Below are 18810 nucleotides of genomic sequence, written 5' to 3'. Positions count from 1 at the left end.
TATATACACAATATTGAAGACAAATTTAAACATTTTCCTGCTCAGGTGTTTTCTTTTGTCAAACTTTATTGACGTAAGGCACATATTATACATCCATTTGCTCAGAAAAAAAAGTGACTTGCTGTCACAAGATCAACAACAACAAAATCAATGTGCTTGCTTCAAAAACAAACAAACCTGTCTGTGACTGACAGTCAACTGTCCTGGTAATCCGCAATCAATGCACTTCTTGAAGTTGTGGTTTTGTTTTAAAAAAAAATAAAAAAAATAAAAAATAAAAATAACTGTGGCAATTAGACTAATAAAATGTCACATATGGAATAATTAGAACTTAGAGTATTGATCTTGATCAGTTAAGCAGAAAAGTGATCATTTTGATCCATTCCAGAAGGGGATAAGACAATCCCAGCTCAACAGTTTTGTTCTCTCCCGACAAACTTTGAACATTAAACAGTGACTCATGGTGAAGTCATTCTGAATCAACAAGCAGTGTGTATGTACCCTGCAGACTGTTAGCCAGACGGAAGCTAGCTCAGCTTGTGTGAGGCTGCTGAGTCGTGTCCCTGGGAACCTTTTCGCCCAGCGGAACCGCCATCAGTTTCTGCAGGAAAGCATCAAAGTCAAACAAACACAAGCGCTGGCAAGCTTTCAGACGCACGATACGGAGGGAGTCAAGTTGGAAACAAACTTTCTGCATCAATGGCTTCATGCACAGCAGTAGTGGGAGTGAAATTACTTCATCGCTGACAACCACAAATGAAATGAAAAATGTTGTAAAGTTCTGTTGGAGTTTTATGTTGAATACACATTTGCATTTAATCTTTAAAACGGTTTGTTGTGAAACATTTTGTACATTTTCATTTGCAATTAATTTGAATATTTCCTAAATTTGCTTATTTGGCCTCGACAAGTTATTTTTACTTTTCATGACATTGTCAGACAAGATCATTGTGCTTATTTTTTTGATACTTTTGACTTAATGATCGAGTTGAGTTGAGTTATTTGATCAAGCAGTCTTAGCCTTGAGTGTTAACAGCCAGTTTGAAGTACCGTGAGGTACTTTAAAAATGATTAAAAATGTGACCCGTTACTTCCCTGCTTGACACTCAGGAAAAGTTATCCAAGAGTTAAAAAATAAATAAATAAATAAATAATACATATGTATTTTAAGAAAATAGTTCTATTTATTACAGCTTGTAAAAAGTCAATACAACTTGTTTTTTGTATAAAAAAATACTATTTTCAAGACGGCTGTGGATGATATGGGAATAGTATTATTTTCTAAATCTTACAGGTAAATTTAAGTACTGGTACATTTTTCCTGTTCTGTTGGCAGATGATTTTGTTTATTGGAAGTAATAATTTTCTTATTTTACTATACATATATATTTTTTAATTTTCTACTGTCCTTTTTTGCAGTGAATGGCCTTGGACCCAAAGATAACCAGAACAGAACCAAAGTTCTCATCGAATATACTCAAACTTCATTAACTAAATTTTACTTGGACAAGAATTGCACCATTTTAACAGTTATTTTGTGAGTTTTACCTTGATAATCTGAGTGTCATTTTACTGTTTTCAATGTCAGACTGCAATTTTATTGTATTTTGTATTTTATTTAATTTTTTTAAATCACAAATAATGGCACTCGTGCGTGAAGGTACCAGCGAAGAAATCACGTCACCTTGCGCAGTCGAGCGTGGTAAGCGTTGTCGTCCTCGTTCCCGGCCCGCTGCGTGTCCACCTGGTAGCGTTCGCAGGCTCGGATCAGGTCGTGGGCGTCGTAGAGTGGGGCGGGGTCCAGCGAGTGGGCGTTGATCAGACTGACCAGGTACTCTCTGTAGTGTTTCCTGCTCGTGACAACAACAACAACTCGTCCAGTCTGATGCTTGGATGAGCCCTCTGGGATTTTTGTCACCGTCGCTAGTTTGGATGTTTAATTCTCGGGCCTAGTCTAAAATTTACGATGTGGAATCCCAACGCGCGTTGTCAACACGGAGCCGTCGTAACTCACTCGCAGAGTCCGGCCTGGCCCGGCTGCGTCTGGATGCCGCACGGCGAGTCCACGGGCTGACCTCCTTCGTCTTTCTGCTCCATGACGCCGCACGTGTCTGCGTCACTCGCAAAAGCAAACATTTCATGGGCGAGGGAGCAAAAAGAGAACAGCAGTGGGCCTAAAACGGACCCCTGGAAGTTTAATCCACCCACTGGGTATTTACAAAAAAAAAAAAAAAAAAAAAACTCACCCGCTTGCATTTGATCTGACGGTTCGGTGTTGAAGTTCAAGCTGCTTCTCTGACCAACGAAAGCAAGATGGGACATATGAGCAAACGATCAATTGGACGCAAAGCGGCGAAAAATTTCAAACGCACTTTAAGCAGCGCTTGCAGCCGCGTGACTTCCCAATCTCGCAGGTAGAAGAGGCAGTCGCGAGGATGATGCGCGTGGAGGCCCGTGATGCGGCACTGCTCCGTCCTGCAGCTCGTCTGCAACAAGTGAGGAGGAAATCAAAAGCCATTTCACACACTACACATGTAGAAAAAAAAAAAAATTCTCATAATATTGCAAAAAATATATAGATTTTTTTTTTTTTACCAGTTTCTGGTAATATTGGAAGTATTTTTCAATCTAATTCTCTTAGAATTACATATTTTTACTCATATTTGTTTAATTCTTGAAATATTATAACCTTTGTCAATGAAAATACTTTTGCACAACTAAATTCTCATAAAATTACAACTTTTCCCTTGCCATTATTTCACACACTATACTCAAGTAGAATTATACATGTGTAGAAAAAAAAAAGTGCTTATTGAACAATTTTTCTCATAATATTGCAAAAAATATAAATGTATTTCGGGCAATATTGGGTGTATTTTTCTTGTAAAATAAACATATTGCGATCTAATTCTCTTAAAATGACATCTTTTTACTCATATTTGTTTAATTCTTGAAATATAACATTTGTCAATGAGAATACTTTTTCGCAACTTAATTCTCATAAAATTACTTTTCCCTCATATTCAGATTCCCCATTAAATATTTTGACACTATTAGTAAACTAACTGTTTTTTTCTCACATTGCATCATAATTCTTATAAAATTACAACTATTTTCTTATAATATTGCAACTTCAACTCTAAGTAAACATTTAAAATATAGATTCCTTGGAACACAAATTAGTTAATTAGTAATTACTTTATTGCCATAAAGTTCATAGTGCTGGTCAGAGGTGAGCTACAATTACTAAAGGAATTTTTTTATCTTTTACTTTTATTAGAGTATGTTTATGAAGAAGAAGAAAAAAAACAACAACTTTTACTCACCTACATTTCAGCACATTCAGCACGCTACATTTAATTTGATATCCAGGCCACTTATGATTCTATTCTCAATCTATTTTGGTGAATCATAGATTTGGTCACATGACTCTCTTTCCACCAATCTAACTCGACTCGACCAATCAAAGTGAGCAAGTCACATGACGATAGGCTTCCTCTGTGGCGTACCCACCGTGTAGTAGGGGTTGTTGCAGCCGCTGCAGAACTGGTAGCGGCACTGGGAGCAGCTGAAGTGCATGCATCCGCCTTTGGTCAGCGCGTACTGGAAGCGGCAGTGAGGACAGGCTGCAACCAACGACAAGTCACAAGCAGTTTGGTCGTGCGCCTTCGCCTCTCGCAAACGCACGAACGTCACTCACTGATGCCGTTGTCCCTCAGGTAGCCGGCCAGGCCCTGCCGCTGGTACTCGGGGTCATTGTCGCGCTTCCACTGCTGGAACTGCTCGCAGGTCGCGTCCTGGTGCTGTGGCTCCCACTTGACGAGATGCAAAGCAAATTAAAGCGGTCAGCGCATGCGCACTCCACGACACTCCGTGACGAACGATGCTGGTTGCCACTCACTGCTTTCTTGCACTTGGCGCAGAAGCTGTTGCAGCAGTTCAGACACGTCACCTTCAGCTGGTCGCCGTCGTTGATAAAGCCCGACACGCACTACATCACATCACATCACATCCCATCAACAAACACGCTGACAGTCAACAAAACTAACAATTGGCTGCTGTATTCGGTGGTCAGGCAATAAAGTCAACAACTGGCAACAAAAGCGAGTACACCCCAAAGTGAAAGTATCCACATTTTAACACGAGATTAATGAGCACCCCGTCCTTGAAAAGACTGTTGAGGGGGGAATTCCAGTTGCAACGCGGCACAAACATCCACGTCAAAATTTAGCAGTAGTAAATGCAATAATAATAATTCATATATTTGTGGAGACTGGGGTCAAGTTGTAGTTTATAGAATTTCACAAGTTCATGTTAAAAGAGTAGATAAGAGAAATGCACTCAGCTGTTACCAACATCTTACAAATGCAATGACGCCATCTAGTGGCAGAAAAATGACCTCAACACAAATAAAGATCATACTTGTTTTTTTTTACAGTACACCTATTTAATTTTACCTCAATTTTATGAATTGAACTGTATCAATGACTAAAAGTCGCAGCCATATTTCTATTAGTTTAACTTTTTTTTTCACTTTTATGTTAATAAGAATATGAAAACTTAGTAAAAAAAAAAAAAAAGTATTTTACTGTATATTAAGAAGAGATATAACATTTGCGATTAATCGTGCGTTAACTATTAGGAATGTAATGATATCCAAGCATCACGATACGATATGAAGGTCATGATACGATAATTATCACGATATTGGTGGCGATACAAGAAAGGTCCCAATATTGTCAAAAAAAAAAAAAAAAAAAAAAAAAGAGCTCATACTAAAAAAAACTTAAAAAAAAAAAAAAAAACACAATATTGTGCTGTTGTACATTACAGCAATACGTATAAACACCTACGATCTCTCATAAAAATATTGAAAGCACTTGCTAATGTACGCACAGAGTTCCTCCACATATTGTTTCGCTTCACAAGCATATTACGTTCCCCTTCATCTGACCATTAGTGTGGATTTGAAACATAGCAGGGCCAAAAAACATGCCCTGTGAAAATGAAACTGCACTACAAAAAAAAAAAAATAGCCACCAGAGGGTGCTCGATCTGCACAAATGGAAATTAACTTGACATTTTGAGCAGATGCGCTGCTTTTAATATTGTGACAAGACAACGATATATTGTGGGAGTTTTAATATCACAATATCACGATACTGCCATTATCATTACATCCCTATTAACTATTGAAGTCATGCGATAAATTATAATTACAACTTTTAATCGTCTGACAATCCACACACACGCAATGTTGACTCACATGGCAGCACCACAGGAACTTGGGGTCCTTCATGAGCGCATGCTCCGTGAGTTTCTTGTGGAAGAGCTCGTAGATGTCATGCTCCAAACATTCCCGCAGCTGCAAAGCACAAAAAAAACAAAACAAACGAGGTCATCGTGGCCCTCTACGTCCCCGTCTGAACCCGGATCACTGCTCGCACCTGGATGTCCAGCGTGGAGAAGTAGCTGTCCAGCTGCTCGGGGTCGGTGATGTCGGGCCTACGGCAGACGGGACAAACCATGTCCCAGATGTTTCTGTCGCGCACCATGACGGTGAAGTGCTGCGTGAAACACTCCAGACACACCGAGCACTGACACGATGTCAGAGACTGCATCTGCGCACGCAAAAAAAAAAAAAAAAAAAAAAAAACTTTAAAATTAAATAAATAACATTTATATATATATATATATATATATATATATATATATATATATATATATATATATATATATATATATATATATATATATATATTAGGGCTGTCAAAGTTAAAGCGTAAAATAGATTAATTAATGACAGAAAAATGCGCATTAATCACGTATTAACGCATATTAATTTTTTTTGACCGCACTTGAGCCTTGAACGTAACCGCGGATGGTTACATTGAAGGCTGCGCAGGTCAGTGATGAGGTCAATGCACGGCATTTCTACGCCTGTTGTTCCAAAATGAGCAGGGTGACTCCAGTTGGTGTGCTCAGTGGTAAATTTCGCTTTCAAAAACACCCCAACGGGACTTTAGATAAAACAAAAGCAATTTGCGTTTAATTAATTGCTGAATTGCACCCAATTGTTATGATGCTGTTACGTTTTGAGCAATACACGCATGCATGCAATTGCGTACATGCATTTAATCAATGTTTGCAAATGACATTCAGATAATAAAATGTGTTAATGTCAAAATGTTCCGGTATATTGTATTTATTTTATATTAGGCGAATTCGCAAGTTATTTAGCTGATTAATCAAAATTAAAGTGTGATTAATCAGATTAAACATTTTAATCGTTTGAGATATATATATATATATATATATATATATATATATATAGTGAATAGAGAGTAGATACATTAGAAATGAATAGAATAAAATAAATAATTTTAAAAATATGGGAAAAAAAAAATTAAAATAATGTATTCTTGAACAGAATTTTGGTTGATTTTTGGACCTTGCTCCGCGGGAAGACGCCGAAGCAGCACGGACACTCGTTGTTGAGGATGCGCCTGATGAAGTCGCGGTCGTGCGACTCGCGGACGGCTTGCACCACGTCCTCCAGCGAGTAGGCCACACCCGGCTCCTGCAGCAGCGACAGCGTCAGCTCGCAGCGCCCCCAGCTGGGCAGCTCGTAAAGCGCCAGCAGACGCCGGCACATCCGCTGCGAGGTGGAACAGGGACGTTGGTTAAAACGTGGGCGACGTATGGAAAACCTTTCAACATTTATTCTGCATCCTTCGTCTCCAGTTTAAGGTCCATGTACTAGAACGCTCTTTGCACTCACTAGTTGGACAATTCAGCACACTGGTGGAATAACTATGTCTTACTAGTAATGTTTGTTCCACTATTATGGCATTTTTGTACAGTAGTAGAATAACTTTGGCATAATAGTGAGGGTAAACTGCACTATTTTGACGAGTGAAGCTTAAGATGTTGACACTTAAGAATTTAACAGCCACCAAATAGTACAAGTCAAACACAGTTATCAACTAGTGTACAGCGTTGCCATACTAGTATCATGTAGTTGCCCTACTGCACTAGTAGTGTGAGACACCTCTTGAGCATTTATACGATATCCAGCTTAAGGTCCAAAAGTTTTCCTACTAGTGTGTAAAAATGTCATACAGTAGTGGAAAGTAGTACTAGTTTAAAAAAAAAAAAAAAAACACTAGTAAAACTCAGTTGTTCCACCTGTGAATATGTAAATATCCAGCTTAAGTGCCATGTAATATACAATCTTACATACTAGTATCTCAACAACATTCTACTAGTGAGGCAAAATGCTTCACTACTAGTCATACTAGTTAAAGAAATTTTTATGTAAAGGCAAAAGTGGGGGGAAAACATTAAATGAAACAAGTGTGCTGAATTGTCTTACAAGTGAGGGCAAAGGGCACGCTAGTACCTCGCTACTTAGCATCAAGGATATCGAATAAATTGCTCAAAGGGTTTTTCATAGCAGCATATTAAAGGGGGAAACCTCTTTGTCGAGGTCGTTGGGGTCAATGGGCGGCTCGGCCTGTTCACTCCAGATGCGCTTGTGGAAGTCGTCCAGTAGGGTGCGCTGCAGCACGGACAGGGCTCCCTTCACCTCGCCGCCGCTTTGCCGCAGGGCCTCCTCGCACTGACGGGTGTCCCGAAAGCCCAGAGAATGGAGCTCCCTCATCTGTACACACGTTAACAGTTTCCTACATTGACTCGAATCACGACAATGAAAAAAAATGCAACACCAACATATTTGGAATGTTTTTTTTGTTTTTGTTTGTTTGTTTTTAATCAGAAAAAGAACACTATACAGGATTAAAGTGTTTTCATACTATAAGATGGACTTTCACCTTTTGAAGGTGCATCTGAAATATACACTGTTTTTGTTTTTTTTTTGTTTTTTGTAGCCTTGACCAAAGTGTGCGAGCCATCTGTGTGACCTTTTCAAATATTTAATTTGGCAACTCGCTTTATCTCGTGCTGTTTGGCAGATTTAAATATGAGAATCGTCTCGGCAGCTCATTAAAATTTTATGTTTTATTTGACGTTATCTGATCGTAAACTCCAGCTAAGATACGCTTGAGAAACTATTTCAATTGATGGCTTCTTTTGTGCCAGGCTATCCACCAGTTGGAAGTAATTTGAAATGATTTAGAGCAATGCTGACCATCCAAAACGGTTGTTTGATGCGGGATTTTATTGTGAATGCTTCAAGTTAGGGCTGTACAATTAACCGAAATTCATTTACTATTTCAATTATTACACTCCACAATTACAAAATCTTAACTACGGCCAGAGCATAGAAAAATAATACACAATTCAGATGTAGACAGGAAATCTGATGTATGTACGTGGCAATGGAGTAGCAAACCTTCATCTGTCGGTCGCGGAGCAGCTGCGTGATGGCTCGCTCGGTGTCGCCCTCAGACGCCAGCCAGGCCAGCTTGGCCTCAGCTCTGGACAGCTTCACGCCGTCGCCGGCCGACATGCTCATGTGCACCGAGGTGGCCATGGCGCAAATGTCGTCCAGCAGGTGGGGCAGTTCCGACTCCTGCCAATCGCACGGGTCCACGTCGGCGCCGTTGCACGAGCGAAGCGCCGCGTACACTTCCTCGGGGCTGACGCCGCGCTTCTCGGCTTCCTGCGGGCACAAATTGACAGAGTTGTGTTCTGCTCAAAAGCCATGTCTCATAAAATAATCATTTCAAAATATTGCTTTGGTGCCAAGGAACTAAGCTGAAGTTAAGGGAAGAGCTTCATTTTGCAAGCCTGTAGCTTCGTCGAGGAAAAATGCTGGGCAGCCATCTAGGAGCATCATTTCCTGTACTTGGATTGATTGGTACCTAACACAAATTGAGATTGCTCTCAACCAATTAATAACTCGAACGTGACTGTGACATAAATCAATAACAAACAGTCATCCCTGTATGAATAGTAGTTTGTGTGTTTTTCCTTTAGAACAATAAGCATATTAGTATATAAACAGTTTTTTTTTTTTAGTATATAGTATACTCTTCCTCTATTAAAATGAAATGCATGTTGATATTCTCAATCAAGTTTTTTTTCCCCCCAGTGCATTGCATTGATGGCAAGTGGGAGACTGTTGTTTTTGTTTTAGAAGACGTTTCGGCTTCATTAGGTTTGGTCAGGACTGGTCAGCCTACGTTGCTGTGGAAAACACAATTACAGTATTTGGAGGCACGTCCCACCACCATGAATGGCATCATTCTTTTGGGCTGCAAAATGACCATCATTAATGCTTTTAATTGCCAAATGTTTTCCGAAGGAAAAAAAAAAAAACTAGAGTGCCAGCCGATTTCAAGCATTTTCAACAGAATATTTGTGTGCTATGACTATGTAAACATGATTGATACCATGGGAAAATTTGGATTCCATTCTCTCATTAGGAAAAGAAAATATGATTCTACCTTATTCCGTTCTTAAGTAGTAATCAGTAATCACCACTTGAAAATAAGTAATTTGAGTGAAACTAAGCTATAATGGAAAAAAATGAGAAAACAAGCTTTTTTCTACACAACAATGACTTTGACACGAATATTTTTTGTTGAGTGAAGTCCTGTGAATTAGATTGGATGTGACAAACGTTTGATTTCATCAACATCATTGAAAACGTATTTCCTAAGATCTGCCACGTTGTTGTGACATTTGATACACAGAATACCACTGAAACGAGATACAATGCTGCTAACGGCTGGTCACAGATACTGGGTATTTATTTTAATTTATCAGCTCATTCATAAACTGAGAGCTGCCCAAGATGTTGCGCTACCCATTGGGGGTAACCCCCCCCCCCCAAAAAAAAATAAATAAAAAAGAAAAAAACAACAACACATAGTTGACGTCAATTAACGTTAATGGTGGTACTCGCTGGGATTTCTGTTAACGTCAATTAACCTTAACGTCAGGAAAAGAGTTAAGATGCCTTCTTGACTTGACTAAATATCCTAATATTACTAATATTGCAAAAACAACCCTTTTCTTAAAAGTACTAAAATACATCTGTTTTGGTAAAGATTACTTTGGTAAACTAGATTTATTTCTTATTTGCCATCTTTTATGAGTGTGGTATAAACAACTGAACTGCATACATTCAATTTGTCAAAAATATTTTGTTTTCACAAAATGACTTTTCTCAAAAACGGACCACTTTTAAATTGTTATTGGATTTAGTGGACCCAAAAATTTTGTAACGACGACGGCTAGCGTTTCCTACCTTGATCTGGCGTACGAGCTTGAGTCCATCTTCCCGCATGCGTTCCTGCCTCTTCAGATTCAAACTGGCTCTCGGCTTGGCCTTGGGCAACGCGACTTCTTGATGCGTCGCGTCGCCCGCCGGGGTCTTCTGAGGACGCGGGGGTCCTTGCCACGGTTTTCCCGCAAAGTTGCACATCACGCACACGTCCGCGGAAGTGACGTTGACGAAGGTGCAGAACTCGCACGTCCAATGAGACTAAAGAAGACAAAAAACATCCAACAGTAGGTCGCGCTTCCCGAGAAACATTTCATGTGGTATTAAGTTAATTGTCCCCACTGTTAGGTAGCAGCAGAAGGGCTCGTTCACAGACACATCATCAGAAATAGGTTAATAACAAAAACACAACAGTGAAGCAATACGGACACTAGATGGTTGTCTATTTTCCATCTTTTTGAAGTGTTTAGTATAACTGCAATCAACAACCAACCTGTTCTTTGATGTCCAAACCAGAAGCAGCAGGAGCAGGAACAGGAGCAGTAGCAGGGCAGGAAAGCACGGGGGCGATGGAGAGGGGAGGGGCCAGACGGGGGCGCTGACACACCTCACACAGGACACTGCTACCTTGATTGATGACTGTGCAGCTCTTACATTGCCACTCTATTGACACACAATTCTCATATCATCACTTTCGATGGCACAGATAGGTTTATTCTTTCCAGCTCAACCTCCCATTGAAATATTTCAGACAGAGACGCCACAACTCATCAGCGTGGAGACCCTCACCTGCATTGGAGGATGTGGAGTTGCTGCGTTTGCAGGTGGCGCACAGCGAGTTGTGAGAATTGTTGACAGCGCTGCAGTGAATGCACGTCCACGTCGACAGAGGCGCGCTGGAAGCAGAAAAATGACTTTTAACAATTATATTGCACTCGGAATAAAACCCAACGGATATCCATTAAGTACAGTCGACTGTCTTTTTATAAGACAGGTACCAGCAAGTCAAATTTAATGCAACTTAAAACACATTTAATGCCCATGTCATACTACACACATACACACAATATGCATGTTTATATATTAGGGCTGATTACAATTTTTAATCGTAATTAAATCACATGATTTCCATAATTAACTTGAGATTAATCACACGCTATATCTGCTCAAAACAAATTTGCTACAATAACATTATTTGTCGAATTTTTCATACACTTTTTAATTACCATAAAAGTGGACAAATAGGGTTACCAAATGCAAACAGTTTATACAGTAATTTTATAAGTAAGTAATTCATAAAGTGATTTGAGGTTAACAAGATATATTTAAAGGCATGGTCTTCCGTTTTCACTCAGGAAAATGCACTATATAAATACAGGATAAATACACATGAACTCCTTCTCAATCTACACCTCTGGGCTTCTGTTAATGTGTGGTGGTGATTTTTTTCCCTAAACCCCCACTCTCCCAGCCTGTATTTTGCCGTTTTAACGTCACTCCCGCGGCAACTTGACAGCACACACAGATTTTTTTCCCCCCACTCACTCACTCACTCACTCACTCACTCACTCACGCTTGTGAGTGAGAAAAAAAAAGCAGAACTTGTATTACGTCACAGTCATTTGGCGTATCCGCAAATGAAGGGTGCAGCGACTAACCTTGGGTCCTGCAGTCGCCGTGGATGGAGGTGGGAGATGATTTTAACATGCTCGACTTATCCAATAATTGTCCAAAAAAGAATAGCTTCAATGATTTAAACCAAAACAAAGGTAGCATGAATTATGCTGCTAACTACACAACTGAAATTCTCTCCTTAAAGTCAATGTAGAAATGCATGTTTGCGAGTGGTAAAAACCGCATGACCTTCCACTCCCCATCTCCCAATCACCTACACCGGTGCTTAAAAAGAATAGGGAGGAAGGGTGGAAAGGTTCAGGTAGTGCCTACACTGCCACCTGTGGTCATCTACTGCAAATAGCAAAAATAACATGTGGCTCCTACAAAGGGCAAAAAAAAACAAAAAATCAAAAACAAATCCCAGTCGCTGTCGCGGTGTGCTGTCCATACCTGTTGGTCTTGGCCGGCACAAGCGGCGTCCTATTGTGACCTTTGCGCTCGGGGTGCGAATGTAAGATCCCATCGCACTTGAGGCACAAGGCTTGCACGCACGTGGCGCACTGGGCGTGCACGGGAGAAACACCGCACAGGCAACACATCCCTTCATACATGTGAAAATTGTTAAAGCAAAGATAAATAAATGATTATCATTACAAATGTGAGGTCTGAACCGGCATACCCTGCGTGGTTTTCAGTCCTCGGTCTCTCTTGTGATCGGTCCTGGCGGGATGGCGATGGAAGAGGTCGTCGCATGTGTCACAAAAGGATTGGTTGTCACACGAGGGGCAAACGACCGCCGCTGAGCCGCCGCACAGATTGCACTGGCCCGCTGCACGCAAAATTTCAAAGTCAGTATAGCGGAACACGACTCAACTTGGGCAGTGATTCTGTGCTATGCCACTAGAGGGAGCCGGCATAATGAGCCTGCATGATCCCATTTTTGCTGAGACGCGGATTAAGGTTATTTTGTTAATGAAAATTAACGTAATAGCTACATGTAATTTTTGTTGACAAAATAGAAACAAAAAAAATAAAAAAACAAAACAAGTTTAAAAAAATAATAAGCTAACATCTTATGTTTGTACAACTAAGTAATTAATTATAATTAATTATAGCAAAAACACAATTTTCACCTTTGTCAATTGATTTCAAACTTGAGCTTTTGGTATTCACTTTAAATGTTTATTTCGGAATTGATGTACATCCGTTAACTACGGAAGAAGCAATGTCAAATAGCGTTTGAAAATTGTACTTTGCTTTATTACACAATACTTAGCGACTTTTTTTATTTTTTAATTATTTTTTTAAAACAAAAATTTCCTATATTAAAAAAAATAAACAAATAAAATAAAATTACATTTCAACTAATAAAAGCCAAACGATGCATTTTGGAAACAATATAAAACTAACAAACTTGCTCTAAAATACTAATTAGAACTAACTCAATAAAAAAAAAAAAAAAAGTCAAAACAAAATAAAACGTAACTATAATGAAAAGTCCAAAACTATTATAACCCTGACCGTGACCCAGTTTGATAGAAGTTAAGAATAAAGAAAATAGATTACTACAACCAGCCCTTGAAAGTCTATCATATTCTATTTGTTATACGTTCAAAGTGCTTTTCAGAACACCTGAAGAAAAAAGTGGGCATCAACATAAGTGAATGTACAAGGTAATTAGTCAAATCAACATTGCACAGAATTCTTCTTTTTAAAACAGTCCCTTCCTTCCCCATAGCAATAATTCTCAACAAAGTAAAAATGAGTGGGCAACTGACATGATGGAGCCGGCGGTTTGGGAGCTTGTCCGACGATTCCTGGTCGTTTGGGCTTGGGTAGCACAGGCGGAGGTGTCGGCTTGCACGGTGACTTCTCCTCTGGCGGCGGGATGACGACGGTATCGGTCGCCATCGCATCCTGGAAGATCAAAATAATAAAATCAGTACTTGTTCGCCTTGAGTGCGAAATATTAAGCAGACCTGCTGGACGACCAACTCGGGGACAAAATCTTTGAAGACTTCCTGATGAGGATGCGTGCCCTAAAAAGATGAAGAAAATCAGACAAATCGTAAGGCGACGAAAATCCCGTTTCGGGGAAGTCAAACCTTAATGAGCATGTCCAGTTCCGAGCGCAACGTCATGACTTCCAGCGTCACCATGGCAACGGTTTCCCGGTCGGGCTCGGCGACGTCATCGGGGAAGCTGAGGCCGTCCGGCTGCTGTTTGGTGTAGCCGTAAAGGAAGAGCACCCTGCGGCCGCCCTGAGAGACGACGACGACGACGACGACTTGGGTTGGCCGTTTGGTTCCGGGGCGTTGACGGAGTGGCGGTGCTCACCTGGATGGCGTCCACAGTGGATCTGAAGACCGGGTTGTTGTGCTTGACGCTGCGCCAGAACTTGGGCCTGGTGAGGCTGGTCAGGTTGCTGCCGTATTTCTCCAGGATATTCAAGGCCTTTGTCAAATTATTCAACGACTCCAACACCTGGTAGAAGAAGCGGACAACACTCTCTAAGAACAGTTTTGAGGACTAAAAATGTATCTTTGCTTGTTTTCTTCTTATCTATTCGGTTTTCGCTCAATGTCACTCAAATTACCTATTTTCAAATGGTGATTACTCAGTCAATCAATCTTTATTTATATATCACCTTTCATACATTCAAATGCAACTCAAAGTTCTGAACAATAAAACAACCATAAGACAATAAAAAGAAAAAGCCACCGCTCACCCCCAGATCCCCACGATCGTACCCACAGACACAAACCACAACATGGCAGGGCGTAGAAGTACCCCGTAAGGAAAAGGCACCCAGGAGGAGTTCGTCCACACTGAGCGGGATGACAGTCAACCACCACAGGGAGGAATGCCATCCCAGAGACCGCCGGCCGACAGTGGCCGCAGCCCGCTCCATACAAACTGAAGCGAGCCACAGCTCTTTGGGGTAACCGCCCGCCCGCAGGAGAAGACCAGCCATCCCTCCCAGTGTGGAGGCTCGCTCACGAGGAAACACTGGAGCTAAAAAGTTAATAACTACCTAATAAAAACATTTAAACACTAAAAGAAAACTGTTAAACACAAAAGAAAAATAAATAAATAAACAAAAGGCAAAAACCAAGCTAAAAGACAATAGAAAAAAAAGAACAGAATAAGGTCGAAAAATAAGTTTTTTCTCATGAAAGAACAGAATGTAATCTTTATTTTGTACCCACATTGTATATGTAGTAAAAGCATACAATATTCTGTTTTCCTTGAAAGATGAGTTAAAATGCTCGAAATCCTGGCACTTTTTTTTTTTTTTTCCAATAACGTGTGGCAGTAAAAGAGTTCAAAGCAGTCTTAAAACCCATGTTTATTCTTCAGCTTTTGGTGCACCATGACACTTAGCATTGTTTTGGTGCTTTGTGGTGTCCATTGTATTTTGTTGCTTGTGTTACAAATGTTATTTATTTACTTACCTACTTGTTATGGATTTATTGATGTACATGTTATTCACTTTTATACTTACTTAAATGCTTGCTTGTTTGACTTATCGCATTCTTTACTGCATGACCGATTTGTGTTCTATGTACAGAACTTTGCATACTTTGTTTTAAAAGTGCTTTATAAATAAAGTTGAGTAAAGTTCTTGAGTATGCGTTAGTACTAAGTCATTCCGGAGGGTTCCACTGGAAAAATTTTTTCCTATTCATTTATTATCATTTAATTACAAAAACATTTTTTAACCAGTCCAGGGTTGGCCAAAAGTCAGCTGGGATAGACTTCAGCTAACCCATGATACCACAATCCTAATAAGCAGTACAAAATTGAGAAATTCAACTTGGATGCAAAATGATTCCAAAAAAAAAAAAAAAGGTACAAAATATCTTCATCTCCATCATCCGAAAATACGAGTCAAATGTTGACCTGAGTTCGGTCGCCGCCAGTCACGTTTTCCCTCAGCATGGTCTCCACGTTGAGGTGACGGTACTTCTGGGACAGCGGCATCAGGAAGTTGGCCATCAACTGGACCTCGGCCTTCAAGCTCTGGCCCATGCCTGAGGTCAGGAGGGCCTGGCCTCTCCTCCTCGCCGCCTCCATCTGGATGCTGCTGCTGCTGCTCACTGCAAACAAACTGATGAGACAATTTCACTTTTAGACCGTTTGACCACTTGAAGTGCAGCAAAGTGTTACAATCATGTGTTTTCATGCTACAATATGTCAGCAACATTGTGTTGAACTTGTTATTAAGGACGTATTTCCAAGGTATCAACAACAATGTATAAGAACATGAGAACTTGAACTTGAAACACAAACACATTGGGAGTAATGTCCTGTAAATGTTTCCCCTTGGCAGTGTCTATGAGCTAAAAATGTCTTCACCGGTTTCATGACGCCAAGGGGAAGTCCAGAATAAAAAACAACTTGCATCTTCCAATGTAAATGTGAAAAATAACAAAATACACAATACGTGTCACTAAATCTGCTGTAGTCTTTGATGTGAGTTGACAACTTCAGAAAAGAAAAAAAAAAAAAAAGTCAACGTTCCATACTCAAAACTTTAGTGAGACGAGAGGCGTCACCGTGTACATAAATGTACCGCTTAACTTGACTTAACAATTAGTTTAATTCCCGACTAGCCAAAAGACAACATTTAAGAACAAATTAAGAAAACATTAACGACTATATCGTTTTGCCTCACCTGAATTTGATCGCGTGAACATGATGGCAGCAAGAAGGCGGAAGTTTGGCTGCTGACTGACGTTCTGGACTGGTGAGGTTTGTTTTTCAAAGTAAAAACAAAATGGAAACCCTTCTGAGTGTACTTTCGGCTTGGTTTGTGATTTTTCACAACGGCATTCATCAGCAAAGTGGAAACGGGGGAATTATAAAACACATGAATAAGTAAATCTACGTAATGCAGTTAAGTGATAGTTATTTTAATGAACAATATTTGTCACTTTTGTATTGAAGGTGAATGCGGCAGTGGTTATATCAGTCAGAAGCTAGAGAGTAGGCGGGGCATCAAATCGAAAGTAAACTCAAGTGTACGAGGAAATAAAATAAAATCTGACTTTCCGTCGTCCTGCTGCTGCACATTTTCTGACTTTCGCCTTTTTGTTTTTCTTGTTTGGAAAAAATAGGTTTATTGGCTGTCATGCCCAAAAGTTCTGTGTTGAAGATAAGCAGCGAAAATGCAGCTAGGGTAAGTTTTTTTTTCTTTTCAAACTAAAGCGAATGACCAGAAAATCGGCTGCTGAAAGTTTCTAAAATGTTAAGCATCACTAACGTTTCCTAATAGACGGGATTAAATGTTACTGGCAATGGAAGCCGTTCACTTGACGCAAAAACGAAAGTAAAATGAAAAATGATTCAGCAGTTCATGTTTTGTCATGTCTTGCAGGTGGAAACCTTCCACAAAGCCTTATTTGATGAGGTTTGTGCTCGGAATGTGCTCAGCTTTTGGAATAATAAATAAATAAAAAAAATACCATCAGTATATTTTCAATGTTCATGATGAGATATGCATGATGATTACTTTAAAATTTCCCCCCTCTAGGCAAGCAATCTCTTCTCCACTGTCATTCCATCCAAAATCCTCCAGATAGATGCTCTGCTCCAGGTCAGAGTCCTCCATAGAACACAATGGGACGTCAACATCAAAGATACACTTTGATTATTTGAAAAGTCAGAAGCATGTGTTCGACCAAGCAGTAACTTAACTGATTACTTGGATCTTGTCAGGATGTCAGCGTGACGGACATGTCGTCGCTCAAAGCTCCACTGGACATCCCCATCCCCGACCCACCCGCGCCTGATGAGGTATTATGACTTGGGGGGGGGGGCAACTCCTGATTGAATCCTTAACGCTTCATGTGATGTTGTGACAGGACATGGAGACCAATGAAGATGAAGAGAAAACGAAGAAAAGTCAAGTATTCTTTCTGCTTTCTGTGGTGCAGGGATGTTGGTTGCGATTGCGTCATGGTGCTTGAACCTTTTCCGCTTGCTCCCACAGAGCCCAAATGCGGCTTCATCAAGTCCCACGAGATGATCTTGGCGCTGGTGGGCAAGTTGAAACCCGAGATCGTCAGCCTGCGAGAGACCATCGTCACGGTGAGAGAGCAACCGGCCGTTCGCTCGGTATTCCTGGGACGCTCCTGACTAATAAAACGTGGCCTGTGTGCAGGTCACGTGCTGGATTCAACACCTCATCCCCAAAATTGAAGACGGCAACGACTTTGGCGTCGCCATTCAGGTACGTTCAAGAAGCAAAACGGCAGAAGCACGAACATTTTGAAAAGGGGATTCGGTCAACTGTTCAGATTGGAGCCCTGCTGTGATGTCATAGTAGGACTGATTTAAATATGATTTCAATTTGTCAAATACGTCTTATTTTGTTGCCTCGCAGGAGAAAATCTTGGAGAGAATCACAGCGGTGAAGACAAAAGTGGACGGCTTCCAGACCAACATCAACAAGTACGTGCCGAGTCACCATAAATGAAAACTGGCAAACTGTTCTGATGGTCGTCATCTGTTTTAGGTACTTCCTTGAGAGGGGAGATGCCGTGGCGAAAGCTTCCAAAGACACTCACGTGGTGAGTTGTTGGTCAAATTTCACTACAAGTATTTTTTTTTTCAGGGCATGAAACTGGAGTTGTTTTTCTTTCCAGATGGACTACCGCTCGCTGGTCCATGAGAAGGACGTGGCCGTCTACTCCGACATCCGAATGATCATCCTGGACTTGCGCAGCTTCTACGTGAGTCCATTCAAACGAACGAGTGGCTCCCCAAACACCGTTTCGGTTTCGTTCACCACTTTCCTATTCTCTGCAGGTGGAACTTTACGACATGATCAGCAAGAACATGGAGAAGGTGACTAATCCCAAAGGCGAGGAGAAGCCGCCCATGTATTGAAACGGGCAACTCATAACCAGTTTTTTGTTGTTTTTTTTTTTTAATCCTGATCGCAGATAAACTGGCTTAAACACTGTATTAATAAAACACTTACAAAATAAAACTGT

The 18810-nt window shown here is 40.4% G+C and overlaps 2 protein-coding genes across 5 annotated transcripts; one reads left to right on the top strand and one right to left on the bottom strand.

Moving 5' to 3' along the window:
- Positions 1-41: 41 nt before the first annotated feature.
- LOC144009063 (E3 ubiquitin-protein ligase RNF31-like) lies at positions 42-16573 on the bottom strand. 4 transcript variants are annotated; one of them, XM_077508537.1, is made up of 24 exons: positions 16488-16573; positions 15713-15920; positions 14147-14293; positions 13915-14070; positions 13789-13848; positions 13588-13726; positions 12489-12638; positions 12260-12410; positions 10982-11088; positions 10686-10855; positions 10217-10453; positions 8354-8623; positions 7478-7663; positions 6452-6658; positions 5448-5621; positions 5267-5365; positions 3902-3991; positions 3701-3815; positions 3514-3626; positions 2373-2486; positions 2247-2295; positions 2015-2174; positions 1685-1850; positions 42-601 (listed from the first exon to the last, which is right to left on the bottom strand). In XM_077508537.1, exons 2-24 carry the CDS (start codon positions 15884-15886, stop codon positions 533-535), a joined length of 3303 nt encoding a protein of 1100 aa, XP_077364663.1. In that variant the 5' UTR covers positions 15887-15920; positions 16488-16573; the 3' UTR covers positions 42-532. The 4 variants fall into 4 exon arrangements, with proteins under 4 accessions (XP_077364663.1, XP_077364666.1, XP_077364665.1 ...); XM_077508540.1 differs by having other exon boundaries at positions 2015-2111; XM_077508539.1 differs by lacking the exon at positions 16488-16573 and adding an exon at positions 16339-16411.
- A 222-nt stretch (positions 16574-16795) lies between these two features.
- On the top strand, positions 16796-18806 carry psme2 (proteasome activator subunit 2). The gene is made up of 11 exons (XM_077508552.1): positions 16796-16991; positions 17190-17222; positions 17346-17408; positions 17531-17608; positions 17677-17716; positions 17805-17902; positions 17976-18044; positions 18198-18265; positions 18330-18384; positions 18460-18546; positions 18623-18806. Exons 1-11 carry the CDS (start codon positions 16944-16946, stop codon positions 18701-18703), a joined length of 720 nt encoding a protein of 239 aa, XP_077364678.1. The 5' UTR covers positions 16796-16943; the 3' UTR covers positions 18704-18806.
- The last annotated feature ends 4 nt before the right edge of the window (positions 18807-18810 follow it).

The sequence above is a fragment of the Festucalex cinctus genome, chromosome 20 (assembly GCF_051991245.1).
Source record: "Festucalex cinctus isolate MCC-2025b chromosome 20, RoL_Fcin_1.0, whole genome shotgun sequence".
NCBI lineage: Eukaryota > Metazoa > Chordata > Actinopteri > Syngnathiformes > Syngnathidae > Festucalex > Festucalex cinctus.
Note: the sequence above shows the minus strand (reverse complement) of the source record. Positions and strands in the feature narration are given on the sequence as shown.

What these genes read in the sequence shown, in the direction of transcription:
- LOC144009063 (XM_077508537.1), bottom strand. Translation starts at nt 15,886, where the DNA reads ATGGAGGCGGCGAGGAGGAGAGGCCAGGCCCTCCTGACCTCAGGCATG. An exon ending in GTGCCGGCCAAGACCAACAG is followed by an intron (nt 11,089 to 12,259) that starts GTATGGACAGCA and finishes TTCTGCTTCCAG; the next exon opens with CGCGCCTCTGTCGACGTGGA. An exon ending in CCAACGACCTCGACAAAGAG is followed by an intron (nt 6,659 to 7,477) that starts GTTTCCCCCTTT and finishes TCCACCTCGCAG; the next exon opens with CGGATGTGCCGGCGTCTGCT.
- psme2 (XM_077508552.1), top strand. Translation starts at nt 16,944, where the DNA reads ATGCCCAAAAGTTCTGTGTTGAAGATAAGCAGCGAAAATGCAGCTAGG. An exon ending in ACTTTGGCGTCGCCATTCAG is followed by an intron (nt 18,045 to 18,197) that starts GTACGTTCAAGA and finishes GTTGCCTCGCAG; the next exon opens with GAGAAAATCTTGGAGAGAAT. An exon ending in TGGACTTGCGCAGCTTCTAC is followed by an intron (nt 18,547 to 18,622) that starts GTGAGTCCATTC and finishes TATTCTCTGCAG; the next exon opens with GTGGAACTTTACGACATGAT.